General features: G+C 32.7%; 1 protein-coding gene across 1 annotated transcript in view; it reads left to right on the plus strand.

The window, feature by feature from the left end:
* The window catches only part of LOC126748383 (serine-rich adhesin for platelets), a 143,084-nt gene extending 124,448 nt beyond the window's left edge, over nucleotides 1–18,636 (plus strand). The window contains exons 4-12 of the mRNA XM_050457588.1: nucleotides 1,688–2,099; nucleotides 2,183–2,582; nucleotides 4,571–4,927; nucleotides 5,079–5,313; nucleotides 6,331–6,642; nucleotides 9,348–9,626; nucleotides 12,518–12,701; nucleotides 12,765–12,884; nucleotides 17,728–18,636. Coding sequence (XP_050313545.1) covers nucleotides 1,688–2,099; nucleotides 2,183–2,582; nucleotides 4,571–4,927; nucleotides 5,079–5,313; nucleotides 6,331–6,642; nucleotides 9,348–9,626; nucleotides 12,518–12,701; nucleotides 12,765–12,884; nucleotides 17,728–17,917 — 2,489 coding nt within the window. The 3' untranslated portion in view covers nucleotides 17,918–18,636. The remainder of the gene's footprint in view (nucleotides 1–1,687; nucleotides 2,100–2,182; nucleotides 2,583–4,570; nucleotides 4,928–5,078; nucleotides 5,314–6,330; nucleotides 6,643–9,347; nucleotides 9,627–12,517; nucleotides 12,702–12,764; nucleotides 12,885–17,727) is intronic.
* The last annotated feature ends 1,399 nt before the right edge of the window (nucleotides 18,637–20,035 follow it).

A 20,035-nucleotide genomic window follows, 5' to 3' on the forward strand; every position in this document is an offset into this window, starting at 1 on the left:
TACTGTTATTGTATGAAATATGAGAAAATTAACCGAACGTGAAAGAATCCAAATCTTGTGCATGATTGGTTTTGGAGATATATCGCGTACTCAGAAGGAGGTGGTTCAGTTGTTTAATGCAACTCATCCTGATTGGTCGCCTATTAGCCAAAACATGGTAAGCAGAGTTGAAGCAAGGTTTCGTGAATTCGGGCATGTTCGGGATACTCAAAAAACTGGTCGTGTTTTAATAACTGAAGGAGATGAGCTTAACGCTCCAAGATAATACCAAAGCCACAATCACAGGCCCGGCTTCTAATATTAATTTATCGCGATCTACTGTGCATAAAATATTGAAAAAAGCAAAGTTTCACCCTTATAAAATATTCTTACTTTAAGAGCTATCGGAAGATGATTTTGATCGCCGTAATGAATTTTGTGCAAATGCAGCAATTATGTAATGATAACAATAACTTTGTAAAACGGATAATATTTTCTGATGAAGCAAGGTTTACTCTAAATGGCCATGTGAACAGACAGAATTGTCGATACTGGGCGACCGAAAACCCTCATAGATTCACAGAATGTCATACACAATACCCTCAAAAAGTCAATGTGTGGTGCGGTATAGTGGAAGGAAGAGCTTTAGGACCTTACTTTTTTGATGACACTCTCACTGGGGAGAGGTACTTGGACTTTCTTCAAATTGATGTTATCACCGCTCTGATAACTTTGTATCCGGATTTGGCAGAAACCCGACATGCACCAACGTGATCTTTTTTTTCAGCAAGATGGAAACACTATGCTTTACCCGTTCGCAATTATTTAGATGAAGTTTTTCCAAATCGTTGGATAGGTAGACGAGGGTTTATTGAATGGCCACCCAGATCGCCAGATTTAACTCCCCTCGATTACTTTTTATGGGAATACTTAAAAAGAAAAGTGTATGACACTAAACCAGCGAGTTTAGAAGATTTAAAAGAACAAATACGCCAGGAAATTAGAAATATTACTCCAGATGTCATTGACAACAATTAAAAAGAATTTTTAAATCGCTTTGGTTATTATCAGTTTGTTAACGGTGCTCAATTCTAACGTTTAATTTAGATTTTTTTTTTAATTTTACATTTTATGATTATTTTTCGTTTAAAATTGCTTATGGAAACATGTAAATTCATTTGTACCAGATCCTTTGTAAAAAAATGCATTCTTTTTGATTTTGCATTAAAAAATTGTGGTTTCCATTTAAAAAACATATTGATGACGTCATATCTTTTTTTGAGTCACCCTGTATTTTAATGTTCACGTAGAAAAACCCTTATTAAATCCATTATTAAATCTAATCATACTATTAAAACCGACGAGTTCGGGCATTTTTTTCAGAAACGGTCTATTTCATTTTTATTGCATTTATCCGTTACTTTACTTTACGCACTGTATAAAATTAATCCAAAAAATAAAATAAAAAGAATAGTATTATCTTTTGGACTCAAATATAAGTGTGTAATTACTATTAGTGATCCTTTTTCTTAAATTGTCTAACAGCTATCGATTGGTAAAATAGCTGCATTAGTTTTTGAGAAATAAAACTATATTATCCTGGTTGTATTGATATATGTTGTCCTAAACTAGGTCTTTTTATTAATTAGTAGTAACAAACGCTTTATTATTACTAAATATACCCATTTATGTAAACATTTTTTTTCAGACGAATCTGCGAACCCTTCCGTTGACGAAGAAGACTTTGCTTATCACCCAGAGGAAAAGACCAATCTGCCCAATTTAAATTCACCAGATAGTGTCAACGAATTTACCGTACAACCTCCTTTATCTTTTCTAGATGTTGTGTCTCCAACTAAGACCGAACAATCTGTAACCAAAAGGCACCCTTCCCCATACTATTACGGTGATTTGTTCAAATATAAAACTGAACAGCATACTCAGTCATCCCCTAAAAAAGCCACTTACGCAAGCGTTAAAAAAAATCAAAGTCTTAAAGAAGGTTATCATAAAGGAGAGATTCATAAAAGGACTAAAAGTTTTAGAAAGCATAAAAAACACGAAGGAATACAGCAAAATGAAGAAAAGCAGAAGTCCTTAAGAAAACGCGAGTCGTTTAAGTAAGTAATAATTTAAGTAGCATGCTAATTACTATTAAATATCTTAAAAACCACGCATAAATGAGAGTCTTTTGTTTTTCCAGACAACAAAAAAAAACATCGTCAGCCGACAGTCATAGCAACTCATCACGCGATGAGCCGAACGAGAAACTTGAAGAGAATCAGGATTCCAAGTCTTTAAATCTTTTATTTTACCCTGAAGATGGACTAGTAGATATGACTCGTCAAAGACATGTCTATGAGACGGCCTTTGATTGTAGTATCAACAAGTCCGATGATGACCTGGATCAGATTGAAAGAGTAACAAACCATCCTGTTCTTGTTCAGTGGAACAACGACAAATCCGGATCGGAGTCTTCAACCAAGGGCAAAATTCCTACACTTCTTAAAGCAACTAAGTCAAAAACAAAAGAAGATAATAAGCCGAGCCATTCTAAAGAAGACAATAATAAATCCATTTTAAATTTATCACAAACTTTTCAGGTATATTTTTTTTGTTTGAAAAATTTAATATCTAAATACCAAAAAAAAATGTTATGTGACTGCCTCTTGTGGTATGTAGTTTAAAATATTCCTTGTGTTAAGCAGAGACGACTAAAATAACATAGTAAATTTTATTGTCTACTAACTGACCTGTAGTGTTCCAGAGGCAACTAAAGCTTTTAATAAAAATCTTTTTCAAAAAATTGACTGAAAAAATTTAAATTTACTATACATTTTTTTATTTTACAATTTGCTAAAAAAACAAATATAATTTTAATGTTTAATAACGTGTATTACCTCCCCTAGCCCTGATAACTGCCTCACATCTTCTTGGCATACTTAAGATCGAGTTTTTGATTGTACCCTGATCTATCTGATCCCATATTTCAATTCGCCTAAATGATAATTCATTTAGGCCTCGGGGTGGAGACTGTAAAGCCCGATTACTTCGACCCATATTGTCCTATAAATGCTCGATGGGATTAAGGTCAGGACTTTTTGCTGGCGAAGGTAAGGTTGCAATTCCTACTTCCTAGATATAATTTTGTCTCGCCACTCTCGCCACATGTGGGCGTGCATTATCGTCCATAAATAAAAAATCCAGCCCAACAAGGGGGCGTATGGTACTACATGCAGTTCTAAAATGTCATTAATGTATCAATCAGCTGTCAGACGACCTCTAGCCATTATGACTAATTCCGTGTGGGACTTCAAACTAATGTTACCCCATACCATGATAGATCCTCCACCATAACTAACGAGTCCAACCATGTTACACTGGGCATATCGCTCGCCAGGACGTCGATATACTCTTCTTCGGCGCGATCATTACTAAAAAGACAAAATCTTGACTCATCATAAAACAAGATATTGCTCCTCAGTTTTAATGATCTCGGGCAAAGGTCTTCACTTTGCTGCCTTCGATGGTCAGCGGTTAGAAGGGGACCAGTTGCAGCACGATAGAGAGTAATTTCGCCTTCTGCCAATCTTCTTAGCACTGTATCTTGACTAATATGGAAATTATACCTATGGAATAATGCTTGTTGGAGTGAAGTGCTAATCGAGTTTGTAACACCTGCAATCGTAAAAATCGGTCTTCATTATCCAGGTCTTCTTTGGTTGGTGTTAGTCTCCCGATATCTTGCCAGTACTCTGGATACCGTAGATTGTGCCACTCCGAGTCAACCATTTTTGACGTTTCAACGTTTTTTACCATGCACTAATGCCAGCATTTATTTATTGCATACCTAAAAAATATTTCAAAATGTAGAAAACTATCTAAAGAAATATTTTAAAGGCATTGGTGTAGATTTTAAAAAAATTGTCCGGCCGAAATTCAGGTTTTTAAAATTATGCGGTAATTTTGCATTGAAGTGTATTTCAATATTTACTAAATATTTTGCTGTACTTACACTGTAAACCGTGAAGAAGTCAGTTTCCTACATAGAAACCAATACAAATAATTTGTAAGCTAACAAGACTTTTGTAGTAGAATATTAGTAATGGTAGGGGTTCGGAGTCCTGTAAGTAGATATAAAAGTCCCTTTAACAACGTCGGTAATACCCATCACCTACTATTTACTTCTACCTTAAAGATCTTGCTCGTCCAAATGCTGTTTCATTGCCTTACCTTCGAAAGCAGCAAGGGCAACTAATTTTCTACCACCTTGGATACTTCCAGACCTCGCTATCTTTCATCCTTTCGTAGGATACCAGAGCCTCTCTCTGAATCTAAGCTGCGGGAGCCCCAGTAAGACGTTCAGCGGAGCATTCAGTATTGATCTCTTTGCTCAAGTTATGCAAAGCATGCCAGCTTTTGTAATCTTAGACAATTATTGACCTTTTTTACCGCTGCCTTTAAGATTACGACATAAATTTGTTTGAGGGAAGGAGAAAATCTCTTTTCTGTAATAATTAATTTTAAGAATTGAAAATAGTGACATGTCTAGTATAACTTTTGCTTAGAAAGTTTTCATATTTTTTAACAGAAAATACGCTTAGGAAGTGAAGTAGCAACTTCATCATCCCTCGGAGGTTCATCACTGTGTGGTTATACACCATCACCACCGTCCACTGCCCCGCTTCCCTCTAAATTTCCAGGAAAAGAGCTTATGATGAATTCTATAAGAAGCGCTCCCAATCTACCATCCAAAACCCATGCCAAAGAATTAAATTTGCCGAATAAATCTCTTAAGAGTAGATCCTCGGCTAGTAGTAGTGGATCTCTACAGATCCGGCATGGAAGTGCCTTTGATATTGAATTTGGAAGCAGTTCTAACATAAATCCCCTAATATCTGAATTTAAAGGACGGCCTGGTAATTCTAGGGAACAAACAGGAGAAATGGTAAGTTAATGATATAAGAGGTGATATAAGCGCCACAAATTTTGACAACAAAGTTGTGTTTTTAATACATTTTAAGAATATAATTTTGTCTTAAAATTAATAAATTATTAAAAACTCGGTATGGAATAATAAAAACTGTTTTTTTTTATAGGGAAGGTTCTCTGAAATTAAGAGTAGGCCTAAACCTAATCTTCTAATGGTACCGAAAGATAGCGTAATAAGAAGAATAAGGCATAAATATTCATCTACCGAAAGCATGACTACAAGCAGTAGTGGAGGTAGTATGGAAAGTATTAAAAGTAGCACTAGTGAAGGCAATAGAAGTACCAGCAGTTCCTCAAGTCGACAGTCAGCTTCCTTAAGCAGTCACAGCTCGGACTCAGGAAGTAAGTTTTATTTTTCATATTATAGAAGAATAATTGTTTTTGAAAACATTTCTATTGACCTATCTATTAAGGTTACTTGAGTTTTTATTTATTAATAATATCAGGATAAACCCAAAAAACCAGCAATAAACCGAAAAAATTTTACATGTTTCCTTAAAAAAAAAAAACATATTAATGCTGAAACCTGTCGTTTCAACAAGAAAATTTAATGACATAAATTTATTCCTCGTTATCAATCAAAGCAGAAACTGAATTTTGTTTTTTAAGTCAATTTCAAAAAAATCAAAGGAATCTGTCAAATGCAGGCATCTTACAGTTTTATCACTGTACGGACCCTAAACAAGTATACATTTTTCCACGTCGCATAATAACGCCAAATTTATGTCACAAAGATACATTTTCAAAGATCTTTATTTTTTAATCAGAAGAAATTATCCTTCTGAATTGTTCATAATCCTGAATAAGCCTGGAAAGACGTATTATGTTCCTTTTTTGACTTGTTATTTGTTACTTCAATATAGAAGTTAGTCAATTATCACCTACATTACCTACACTCAGGCCACTCTGTACTAGGATAGATGGAATTTATAATAGCAGCTTTAAAAGATTAGAAGTCAAGATTGCTATGGCCTAAAATAACCTAGTTTTCGATAACAATCTCATATATGCATATTTTAATCTTTCTTAAGTGCCGAAATACCCATGCAATATAAATTCATAGGCAAAGCCTTAAGTTAAAGAGAGATCGAGAATGCGTCAACGATTCCTTAATTAGCTGCTACTGAAAGAGGAAATGTAATGTGTCACTCGTTATTCCCTTCTGTACTTTAAATTTGGATTAAACTCTTGTTAGTAGAGATGGAAGTTGAAATTTATATCGGGCTCTTATTATTTAGATTTGTAATTGTAAGTTAATACACTAAATGCCGCACTCAAGATTTGAGTTGGCCAGACGTGTAAATATAGTTTTAATTTTAGTTATTAATCGGTAATTATTATCTGTATTAATTATTCCAGGTAACCGTCCAAAATATTATGCACCACCTCAAAATTTCCTCAGCCAACAGGCAAGCAACAAACTACATATTCTTAGTCCAATATCAGACAAATCATCGCAAGAACCCATTTCTGAAACGTCAGACAATAACAAAAATAATAACTCTCAGAAGTGCTCGCCCGACGCGCAGAATGAAGCAACCACCAGTGCCGAAGTTAAAACTACCAAGAAAAGATTTCCTCAAAATAAAAATCTTTTAAGCCTAAATTTTCATCAAGATCGGCCAGAAATTCAAGGATCAGATAGTGGAATTTCGATACAAAGTAGAGAAGGTATGATATATTTTGTATATGTTATGTATTATTTAATTTAGAAGATATTTATTCTATTACTATTTCTAATTATGTCACAATATATTATAAAAGAGGTTTGCTACAAAATATAAATTACTTGAATATTATTAATTTTGTTTGGAAACATTACAATATTTGAATCCCAACTTTTTAAAGTAAAAATAAGTGACGTCGTATAATGTGCGTAATATTTAGAGATCTGTGTTCTAACTGAAGTCAACATAAAATTACAAATTACTTTTACCCAGATGCGACAGTTCCGGTCCGATAAGTTTTTTGATCTCCGTCACGTCTACACTAAAATTAGATACCAGAGCATCCTGTAATATTAGTGAATTAAAAAAAAAACATTTTTTTAACGTCTCCGAATTTCGGTTAGAAAGGGCGATGACTTTTAGTTGCATTTTAAATATGACCATTTCCTAACGAAACATCCTGTATAATTTCTAATAATAATAATAATAATAATTTAATATATCAATATATTTTTTATCGATCAAATTAGAGTCGATGAAGAAGCTACTTCTAAGAAGTAGTTTAAGTATTAATACCTGGTTTCCAAAAATTCCAAGGTTTTGTCACTGAACCAAAAAACAAAGAGTATTTTTTAACATTTTCAATGATAAGTTATTTAAATATCTAAATGAAGTGCTACGAGGACGAGAAGCTAAAATGTTATACACTTCGTATGAACAAAACTATTTAATTAATAAATTATAAAAAATTCGCTTATTTTACGATTAACTACTATAAATAGAAAAAGTAGCGTAATTCTTATGTAGAATTCGAGCCTTTAATTAAGTAAGGGGTTACCTTTAAGATTTTATAATTACTCCTTGCCTATCCACAGAGCTTGAGTTTGAAGGGCCCTGATTAGCCTAAAGACGATTAGAAAAGTCTGAAACTTTCATATAACTCTTTTGATTTAGCTAAAAGCGGTTTTTTACTTTCCAAGCTTTACTCTTTTGGTTTTATAACTTTCTTTAACATCTTAATAAACAGTTTATGACTAATTAAATACTTTCGTCACTTGATAGTTTGTTAGGCGTCCATGCAAATTAATTAAAGTCAAGATGTAACTTGAAACAAGCTGTAGGGACGCACAACAAACTGGTAAGTGATGAAAGTATTTAGTCACTCAAAAACCATTTACTCGGTAAACGCGGCGCCTATAAGACTAATATATGCTAATTGTATACATGCTGGGGCATCGAAAATATGGCAATGCGCACGCGCTACGTCGTTATTTTTCAGTACGACGTTAGTAAGCGTCTGACTTAATGGGGATAACTGTATTACTTGCCCTACAATTCCGCAAAATGCATACACCAATACAATTACATACAGTGTAAAACCCATTAACCCTTATAGAATCATAATCTTAAAATGTTTATTATGGTCTGTCTTGCATGATGGAAAATAAAGTGGTTTTCTAAAAAATATAAAATATAGGCTCTGAGAAAAGTAGATGTTTGGGGACAATTATAGGAAAAGTATTTATTAAAAATTCTTTTTCCATAGCCGCATTATGAGCGGGACGGCCATCTTGTTGAAAATAGACAGATTTCAGGTCAAAATCAGGGAGGATTTGAATGGCAAGGAAAACTTGGTTTTGCAGCAATTTTAAGTATTTTTAGGCGGTTAAATAACCATCAACAAAAAAAGACTCCATAATATGGTCGCCCAAAATACCAGCCCAAACATTCATTTTTGAGGATACTGAGTACGAAATTGAAAACTTCTGTGCTCATTTTTTTCCGGGACCATTATCGAACAAGGCAAGAATTGTGTTTCGGATGTAATGGATGAGAAGTTTCATCTGAAAATCTTACAAAATTCTATTCTTCGCCACTGGTTTTCGGGAAATATCTTCTAAGCTTTGGAATATTTGAAATAGTTGTACCCATGTTTTTTCCAAATACTGGTAATAGTCTGATAGTCCATATCCAGTTCCTCTTAAATACTTATACTTGATCGTTTTGAATCCACTACTAGAGCACCACAAGATTCTTGCACTTTAGTAAGGCATTTATGATGGCTCCAAATTCGACACCACATTTATAATTGTTTTTTCGCACGGAATCCGTCTATTTTCAAGTATAATTTAAAACATATCCCTACATTGTACTGCCGAATCTTTCGGAAGGTGTATAAACAGCCATATGAACTTAAGAAAAAATAATTCCGCTTTAAAATATAGCGTGAATCGTGCAATCACACAGCAATATGAGACCTGTCAATTTTTATTCTATAAAAAATATAAAGAAATACCTATAAGACAACCGGGAGTAGCCGCTTATCGATGAGAGGAAGCGGTGTTGTCATTATCTTGGACAATGCGTAATCTTCAATTCCCCGACTTGTATACACCCGACCAACGGGTCAAGTGGGGAATCGGTAAAGCATTGTATTTCTGTCTTAAACATGACATGCCGATCAATTTCTGTTGGATGTTGATGCATAGGTAATTTGGAACGTAAGAAAGAAATTTACCGGGCGTGTACATCTTATAGTATTACCTTTTTTGAATACGTCATTAAACCTTACTCATGCTTGAATATAATGAAGTCAAAACAACTTTTTTAAGCGGCCTTATGATTTTAAAATAACTTTGTAGTCTATAGATTTTAACTTTTTTTTATCTCAATGATACAAGTATATTAATGTATATTTCTTACACTTAGGAATAAATAAATCAAGATATACACTTGGTGCCGCAGATTTATTAGGTCCAGCTTCTCATCACGATTTTTCGGATCTCCCTTTCGACATGCCTAAACTAAGAAGGCGCCGTATATTACTAGATACTGCATGCACATCTGGAAGTGCTACATCCATAGATTTTAAAGAGCTTCCCTTTGATATGCCGAAATTAAGGCGTAAATTACGACTACAAACAGGAAACTTAGAGGATAGTGCATCCCAAGCATCCTCAAGCCAAAGCGTTTTGGAAGCAAATAGAGGTAAATTTTTATTTAATTATTTCTTGTGAAATTAATTGAATTTAAAGAGTAAAATCGTTTTAGGATGAGGAGAAATTCAAGACCTATAGAACTGCAAATTTTATGCTGCATTAATTTTGCTAATACGAACTTATTAAAGAAGTGAATGTTGTAGTAGATTTAGAATTGCATTTTTGATATATAATAATTATCTTATAATAATAGCATAAAATTTAACAAGAATAATATTTATTATTATCTGTCTTTATTTGGCAGACATCTATATATAAGTGACGTAATAGGGCCGGTAGTTTATAAAATTGCTCCTCGCCGAAAGCTGATGTTTTGGGTAATCGTGAAAACTTTACATTCTTCTTGGAAAAATTAAATGTATTTTATTTTATTACTATTTTATGAGTCATAGATCGTATTGCGCGCAAAGGTAAACTTATACAGAGTAGAACGATACTAAATATAGAATGTAGGAAATCTCCAATTACCTATAAATTTTTTTCCTATCTTACTATCGCAGGACCTCGCCATTTTCGACTATAGAAGAGACAACTATATAGATTTAAATTCTACTTAATTTTTATTTCTTTGGAAAATAAGTAATTATTTACTTATAGGAGAATAAACAAGAATACAGTTTTCAAGTGTTTCCTTTTATTTTTTTATGATATACATATTATATTTTATGCAGGGTGTTTTCAAAGTTGAGCCATTTATTTTAACAGCTTGTAGAAATCGTCAAAAAAGTTAATGTATGTACCAAGAATCGCCTATATAAAAGTTGCATAATAAGAGAGTTACTTCACATTATTGCAAATAAATTTTTTAAACCCCTTATTAAATTAAATGTTTACCGTTTTTCCAAACATTGTTCAAAATTGCCCCCATTTGTTCGATTAACATACAATCCTGCTTGGCGAATCCATGACTCTTTACAGCTTCGAAAATAGAACCTGGTATTTACGAATTAATAAAAAGAATGTTTAATGCATTCTTGGAGTTCTTCCGGAGTATTTACTACTCCATCATGATACACCAACTCTTTTAAATAGCCCCATAGAAAAAAAATCGCAAAGCGTTAAATCAGGTAAGCGAGGACGTCAAGAAATAGGTCCATTGCACCCTATCCATCTATTCGGAAACTCATTATTTAGATGCTCATGAACTTCTCGTCTAAAATATTGTGGAGCCCCATCATGTAGGAACCACATATTCCGTCTTACATTTAGAGCAACATCTAATAATTGTAGCAGATTGTATCGAAGAAAATCTAAATAAATTTTAGGGTGGTCTAATAAATTTCATAAAATTTTAATTTCTGCCGAACTGTTCTAAAATCCAGTGGCAAAATACTAACTCTTCTAGGATGATCTTCAGGCTGTAACGCTTGTATAAAAAATTATCCCTGTTGATAATGATTAGTATAATTGGTTTGCTCCTGCATCTTTTTATTTTATTTTATTTTTCTTTCTTTAATATTTTTTACATAGTCGTATAAAGGCTATACATTGTGGTTCTACAGTGGGTAATTTGCAATTGAATCGGAAGATCGGAAGAATCCTTTACGGCTGCTAATTTTATGTGTAAGTCGAGCTTTATTACAATATAATTACCTTATTTTTTATACATTTACCGCCCAATATTAATACTGAGGACTGGGTCAGGGTACTTTTTTTTACAGGCTGAATTGCTAAAATCAGCTTTCCTTCTCAATTACAGTCCACTTGGAAGTCCTCTGGAATTACATCAATAATACTATTCTAGGCGTATCGTCTTCTATACTCTACTATGAGAAATTTTTAAATACCCTGTGTACGAACTCTAATAACTAAGTTAACAAACATTCTTGGGCCGGATGATTTCTTAAAGGAAACCTTTCCGCATGCAATCTGCATGCTGCGGCTGCATTTTGTGGGCACTCTGCATAGGTAGGTATTTAATCCACTAGTTGATTCTTTTCGTAAACATAGGGCATTTTTCTGCACAAAATAATCCGACAAATGAAAGACTGATACAACTGATCGAACCAAAGATTTGTACTGCAAACCATACAATAAAACAATCTTTTATAAACGGTAAGAGCACTAAACAAAAAACAGTAAGAATTTATACGGCACTCGCCGAGAAGTTTGTTTATTAGTATTCTTATTTTTTCAATTTTTTAGTTTTATTATGCAACTTTTATATCTTAGGGTGTTTTTTGGTATAATAACTCCTTCCTACAAGGTGTTAAAATAAATGACTTAACTTTGAAAACACTGTGTCTATTATACATGTTTTTTATATATATTTTCATGTTATACCTGATACTTAAGGAAGAAATCGTAAAAATTTGTTAGCCACTGTTTTTTTTTTAGCTATCAGGTATTTAGGAGTTATTGGGTAGCCAATATTGCAGCTATTTATTCTAAGATCGGTCCATTAAGTTGCTGGTTGGAACTATTTTAGGATTACCCACCATTCTCTATCATAGCTTTTTGATTGTTTATTTTTAATTAATAATGAATAATATTAAGCCCAAAGTGTTTATCATTTTCTTGCCATTCCACCAATAACTATGTCGCCATCGAGTTAGTCTTTTTTCATTTCAGCAGCTCTCGCAGATACTTAAAAAATACTGTTAAATATTTTCCTGCATAATCATCAAATAAAGACTTTTAGTAATGGTAATTTTAATTTTCTTAAGTACTAGATAATTATTTCCAGTTTCTGGTAAAAATCAATAAACGTTTTGAAAATGTCATTATTTCCCACCGCACAAGATTTCTCTTGTACAAGAACTTTTTTTTAATTTTTTTGTTCGGAACGCGAACCTTAAAAAATCAACACTATTTCGGTTTCATTAGCTCAGCTTGTATATATAAAACTATATATTTTCTTTAAGACTATTTATATTCTAGGGCATATTCGACCAAAGCTAACTCTAAATCTTGGAGAAGTGGAGGGGGGACGAAAGGGATCAGGCTTAGGTTTAACACTATCCGGCATTGGTACAAATGAAGGCGCATCTACCAGTACTCAAAGCTGCCTAAACTTTGCCTTATGTGAAAATATTGATATAGGCATACCATTAGAAAAACAAGGGTATGAAACAGTTTCTTAGGAATGTTTTTCGTTGACGTCACATTGCAAAAATGTATATTTTAGATGGTTTCATGGTTCAATAACTCGAATAGAGGCGGAAAATATATTGAGGGCTTTACGAGAGGGCAGCTTTTTAGTTAGGAATAGTGAATCAATAAAGAATGATTATTCATTGTCTTTAAAGTAAGTAAATAGTATTTTATAGTTAAATTAATAATTAAGTATTAATACATGCTATAATATATCTTTTTAGTTAATAAGTCAATAATATTTAAGCGATTTATTTAAAACAATATAAACGTGACGTAATACCGTCATTTAACAAAACTCTAATGACATAAACAATTTTAGACCCGTTTCGCTCATTTCTAATGATTCTCAAATTAACTCAGAAAATATTAAACTACTGATAATCAAAAAAAAAAAAAGAATTACATGTGGTGTCTTTCAAGAGACAGTACTAGGTTAGGTCTATTTTTGTTATTATTAAGATTACTAATTGGGTGTAATGGTACAGTAATTTTCTATACGGCAGATAAATTTGTGAAATGTAGTCGAAAGAGATTTTCCAAACTAACTTCAAGCAACCTATAAAAAATCTTGCAATTATGGCTCCCAAAGTTTGAAACAGAAGAAGTCGTTGAATCTGTAGTTTTTTGCTTATTGTAGAAATCTCTAAAATGGGACTTGTATTATCCAGCGCATTGTGCATCACATCGATTCCTTATCCTAAAAATTAAGCTTTTTATGTATTTGACTTGGCTGTTCGTTATTTACTGAGACTAAATAGTTCCTGTCAAGAATTCTTTAAAATATATAACATTAACTCTCCCTTCTTTATTAATATTTGAATTATTTTTCTTAATTCGCAAGCGTGTATCAATAATTTCAAAAAGATCACCTCACAGCTACTCACATAGGAACGGGGAGCACGATCTTTATCTTCCAACCCCACGGTCAGAGTTTCTCAAAATGTTATAATGATCAATAAAAACTATTTTGATTTGATCTGGAATCCTTTACGTATCCTCACCCACAAGTGAAAAACAAATCCAAGTTAAAGTAAGGTACCTGCAGGTAATAAGGCCTATATTCAGAAAAACCGCTTTAAATTAATCGCAAATCGATTGCGTTGGGTCCGCGTCTCCTATTGGTCCATTTACAAACGACATTCGAACGGAATACCCGCGTTCCTCGCTTTCGGGCGTCAGTAAGTTCCAACAACTTGTGTCGACGGGTAGCCGCGTGTGATATTATAAGGATACAATGAACAAAAACGTAAGTATTTTTAGTATTTATAATTGTATTTTTAATTTATAACTGCAGATATTTTGGTTAGACTTTATATTTTGTGATTTCAATAGTTTATTAGATTAAATTTAGCCGACATAATTTAAATAAATTTACATAATATTTCGTCATGGATGGGTAATAAGGCCTATAAAAATAAGCTATAGGCCTTATTACCCTCCATGTAGGCCTTATTATCCTCATGACAAATTAATGTTTTTATTAACATATTATTTAACTTCTAAACTATTCTCGTTTTATTTTCAGTGATTTTTAACATCATGCCTCCTAAAAGGGCACCTTGGTGCGAGGTGGATTTAATATCAGCAGTTCGATCTGTTCAACGCGGTACTCTGAGTACATATGGGGCTGCGGCAAGGTTTAATATTCCCAGAAGAACCATTAGAAATCATGTTCAGAATAGAATCCTAATAAAAAGACTAGGTCGTAAATCTATTTTAAAAAAAGAACAAGAAGCTAATCTCGTTAAAAGAATAATAAGATTTAGTGAAATAGGTCTATCTGTGACTCCACGGATTCTTCGTCGATTGGTATTCAGATTCTGCGAAGATAATAAAATTGCTCATCAATTTAATACAACTTCAAAACTTGCTGATAAAGACTGGCTAAAGGCTTTTATAAAGAGAAATCCTGTAATTTCTAAAAGAAAAGCACAGTTTATGAATCCAGCTAGGGCTCAAAAACTTAATAAATTTATAGCTGATGATCATTTTTCAAAAATAGGGAAAATGTATGATGATCTTGATATAATGAATCACCCTGAAAGACTTTATAATATGTATGAAAAAGGATGCCGCTTGACTATTCACCACCAGCCAACCGTTTTAGCTAAGAAAGGGGTAAAACGTGTTTACTTTCAATCGTCAGAACATGCAGAGAGTGTGACAATTGCAGGATGTGTCAATGCCCTTGGAATACCAATACCTCCTATGATTATTTTTAAAGGAAAGAGGCTAAAGCCAGAATTACATGATAATTTGCCACCAGGAACTCTAGTGGAAAAATCAAGTAAAGGCTACATGACTAACGAACTTTTTAAAAAGTCCTAAAGCACTTAGCCCGATACCAAAGTCCAGGAAGGTGCCTCTTAGTTTTTGATGGTGCAGTTTGTCATCTTGATTTGTCAATTGTTGATGTTGGATACTCACTTGATATAGATCTCTACCGTTTGCCATCGAATACAACACATGAGCTTCAACCCCTCGAAAAATCTGTATATCGTTCATTTAAGCATCATTGGGATAATGAGATATTATTATTCTTGGATCAGATAAATGCATGACACATAGTAACATTATAAACGGTTTTAAGGCTACTGGTCTGTTTCCATTAAATCCCGAGGCAATTCCAGAAACAGCATTTGCTCCTTCAATTCTCTCAGACGTACCGGCACCGGATGATACCAACAAAGAAAATAGGCGTCCACCTGAATCTCCTCAACCCGGTCCGTCTGGAATGGCATCCAACAAGTCTGGCAAATTTTCCTATTCCAATGTTTACTCTTCTGACTCGGATTCGATTGATGACCATATCCCTCTTGCTGAATTAAAGAGACGAACAACAAAAGTCACTTCTTTTAATGAGCTTTTGCCCACGCCAGTAAAAACTAATGAAAAACCTAAAAAAAATCGAAAAAAGCTCTAAACTACAAAGGAACTCCAGTCACTAGAGATATTTGTACCGAGGAAAACAAAAGTCGTGCCAAATTGAATAAAGGTATTGAAAGCTCCAGGGAAAAGTTAAGTACCGAATGGTATTGCCATGGATGTGAGGAAGACAGGCAGGCCGATATGAGGCAGTGCAGCAAATGTCTTAAATGGTACCATGAGGAATGTGTTGGCTTAACAGTCAATGACATGGATGATTTTGAGTGTCCCGATGGCTGCTAAACTTCGCCCAATTAACGAGTTGTGCCATTTTTATGTATAGGCTTTATTAAACCTCCATCGGATAATAAGGCCGATTTGCGTTATTTTTCTTAATATTTATTTTTTGTTTTCTAGTTTTTTTAGAGATTATTATTTTAAGTTTGTTAAAATTAATATAACCTTATAAGCACTTTGGTGTATTAAACTAAATATTAACATTACAGTCTTTCACTTTATTCAATTTTTTTCTTAGCTAGGCCTTATAACCCTCAAGTACCTTAGCCATAAAGCAAATAAATAGACAGATTTAAATACATCACTCTTAGAAGTATTTGACCTTCATCATTAGTTTTACAGTTAGAAGTATCAAATTTCGAAAATGATATTTGTGATTGTCGATATACTTTCCTGATACAGGCGTACTTTTCTGAATATCAAAATGTGTTCCCAATTTTAAGTAAAAGTAATAATACATTTTAAGTTACTTCAGTTCTTACTAGCATCTGAGAGTGCTGATGAAACCCTGTGATAAGAGCATTAATTGGTGAACCCAAGAATGTGTACACACAGGTTTTACAATTAATAGCTAATTGAATATATAAGTAAACTAGAAGAAACAAAGGGACAAAATAAATGACCGAAATATTTATTGAATTAGAAATCAATTGCTCCGTAGACGAGGGATTCTAGTAATAAATGTAACCGTGCTTGCAAATGTCAAATATAGGTGAGTCGTGATTCCCCTCTGTCAATTAGCCAGTATGCATTGCATAGGTACCATAAGCTGCGCAACTGCACTGGTCGTTTTTGGGCCTATAAATTGCAAGTACTGGTTCCAATTGATGATATATTCTTTATGAATTATCTACAGTTTCGTGGTTTTTACCATGTTTAAAAGATAATTTAGAAATCCTAAATATAATTTAGCAATTGATCATTTGTAGATATTATTGTTTGATGGTTGATATATATCATTAACTAACTAATTTTTGTTGAAAAATGCACACACCACATTTTCAGAAATAAAAATTAAAGATAATAATAAAATGTTTGTTTTTACAAACTTTAATTAATATTTCGTTCGTTTATTTAGTCAAAAACTAATACAAGTTATACAACGAGGTTACTTAATAATTAACAAACACTATACAATTACCACAAACATATGCATATTTTACAAACAAAAATGAGACACAAACCAGACAAAAATGAAATTTTTCTTAAAAATAAGTGGTTTATTGAATCAAATAACCATATTTGTCTATATCTTTCCATATTACGGTCAAATTTCTTCCATATTCACTCTAACCTAAATACGAGAGTTCATCAAAAATGTAAATCAATTTCCGTAACTACGAGAAAGTGGTCTCAGCTAAGCTGCATAAATGTTGAGTTGCGGTTTATTTAAATTAAATAAGCATAACCTACATTAATGTAATTCATATAAGATAACAAAATTATTTAGTTACACTAAAATATGCAATTAATTTTAAAACAGAATTAAAAAGGTTATTACCTTTTTTTTTTAAGAGAAACATAAGTCTATGCCAATGTAGAAGGAATAGTGAAAAACTCTTATACTTAACATGAGATTGCGTGCAAAAATATGGGATGCTCTGGTACCTAATTATAGTATGGATAGAACCTTTCGCATCTGGGTTAGAGTAATTTATGCTGTCTTACAACGCTAATTATAATAGATAAGTGGGGCTTCTGTCATTAATGGGTTTACTTACTTTTAGTTATATATTTTTTACTGCCTGTATTAACTTAAGCTGTACTACTAACATTGCATTTTGGTAAATAAACGTATTTTAATTTAAGTATTAGTAATTTATCATTTTTAGGAGTGCCAGAGGATTCATGCATATGCGGATACAGAGAAGTAACGACAATGGCTGTTTTATTTTGGGACAGTTTAGCAAACCGTTTAACTCTATTCCTGAGATGATCAAACACTTCTCCATGAATCGTTTGCCGATAAGAGGAGCGGAACATATGTGTTTATTACAACCCGTTATAGCACAACTTTTGTAATAACAAGCACTCAATTATTACTAAATAGTATTAAAATCACTACAGTAAGTTTTATATTACTCAGCGGTAGAACTGTCAAGTTATTACCAACATTATCAGCTTTGTAGTTTTAAGCACTTTCTGTGTGAAACATATCATTTTAATTTACGTTGTTAAATTTTGCTATTTATTAGGCACCATATCCTTTAGTGGTTAAAAATTTAAATTTTATATTAACTAATTTTTCAAATTTCAACACTAACACCGTAGTAACTTGACAGCATTAGCTAATTTCTTAAAAACCTCTTGTTAAAAATAGAACACAGCTTAAAGTATCAAATTGGAATAAAAATATCACATAGTACAAAAATAATCAAAAAGTTTAGACGTCAAAAGTCAACATACAATTTTTAATAAGGGTACCTACTTATTATATACATATGCTTCCAGCTGGCAAAATAATAATTGTACAAACAAAAGCTTTTAGAGTAATATAATATTAGAATTTAAACAGGAAAGTGCCATACATACAGCTTTTGAGAGGTATATATACTAACTTAGCATTTACCTAAGTTCTATTGCTTTTGTAAACTTTAATTTAATCTGTTACTAATGTTAAGATATCCTACAAGGAACTTAAAGTGCAATAAATAAATTTTATTCTTTACAGTATTATTTTGTTAAACATTGTTATATATCGTTTAGTTACTTAAGATAATCGTTTTAAACTTATTGCCAAAGAATATGACTGTGAGTATTTTACGTATTAATATATTATATACATTTCAATGTTTTAGGTACTAGGACCCTAAGATAAATATCACAGTATAATTTGAGAGTCAAAATATAGTTAAGTTTAGTAAAAAGTCAACGGCTCTATAGATTTCTCTCATTTGTCTTTATTGATTAATTATAATACTAAAGCCGCTGAACATTTACTAAAAATTCTATTGATTTCTTTATGTGGTACTAATCGTAAAGTTTTAATATATTTTGGTCAGTTCAATTTATATGCCCTAACCAAAAACATTCATTATTCATTATGAATAAAAAATTGTGAATTAACTTATTTCTAGTACTTCTTAGTTTTAGATAAATTGTGATTAATGTATTAAGCAAGGGACTGAATAAAAATGAAAAACATACTTGAACCTATTTTTACTTATAAATGTAAGATTAGAACGATAAAAATATATTGAAGGCGGGTATTTACGCAAATTAGTTCTTAAATGGTATTGTAGTATACACAAGCTGCCAATTTTTTTCTCAGATGGCGAAATAATCATGCATTAACATAAAACGGAAAAACATAGGAAAAGTATTAAGAGAGAAGCTATTTCCCACTCACGCTGGCCGCTTGGAGGAAAAAAATATTTTTTCCTCCAAGCGGCCAACACCACTCGGAATGAATGGGACGCCTCGATCTTATATAATATTTCCGCCTCTCGCCCATCTTTCCAACCAAGTTCGATTTGGGTCGAACGCTGGTTAGTCGTAACGTAGGAGAAATGCTAGTTTCTTTAAAAAAGAACTAAGTCAGAAGTTAAAGTTTAGATTTGTTGTGACTATTGAAAATTTGTTATTGCAAGTTAACATATTGATTTCCGCACTTAAGTTCTGACTTTGACAAGGCAATCCGAACAGGAAAAACCTCGATCTCGGGCCATAACCAGGCATCTTCTTTATAAAGCGCGTAGTCTTATTTACGAAAATAGGCGTGAACAGCTTGCATTAAAATTTATATTTAAACGTGCATTTGTTCTTGCTCAACAATTTTAAAAGGTTTTTTTAGCATTAATTATTTTACAAAAATGTAGCTTTAAGCTATGTACGTTAGCTATCAAACGTTACTAAGTAGAAAATCTATAATATTGTTTTAGCCAGCTGCACAGCTATTGCCCTCTTTCAAGCCAAATTAAACAATAGCATAAGCGTTATCGACGGTTAGTCCAGTTTGTTTGAGAGTAATAAAAAGCGAAGACGTTTGATATGTCAAATTAAAGTAGTACGAAACACAACGGATATTTAAGCCAACTTTAGTGTATCTGAGCGCCATGAAACTTAATTGGCCAAAGGACTTTTTTTAACGGCGTTCATTTTGCGCTAATAGTTTGACAATTGTCAGTACTGCACTCCGTA

This window comes from Anthonomus grandis, chromosome 22 (genome assembly GCF_022605725.1).
Source record: "Anthonomus grandis grandis chromosome 22, icAntGran1.3, whole genome shotgun sequence".
NCBI lineage: Eukaryota > Metazoa > Arthropoda > Insecta > Coleoptera > Curculionidae > Anthonomus > Anthonomus grandis.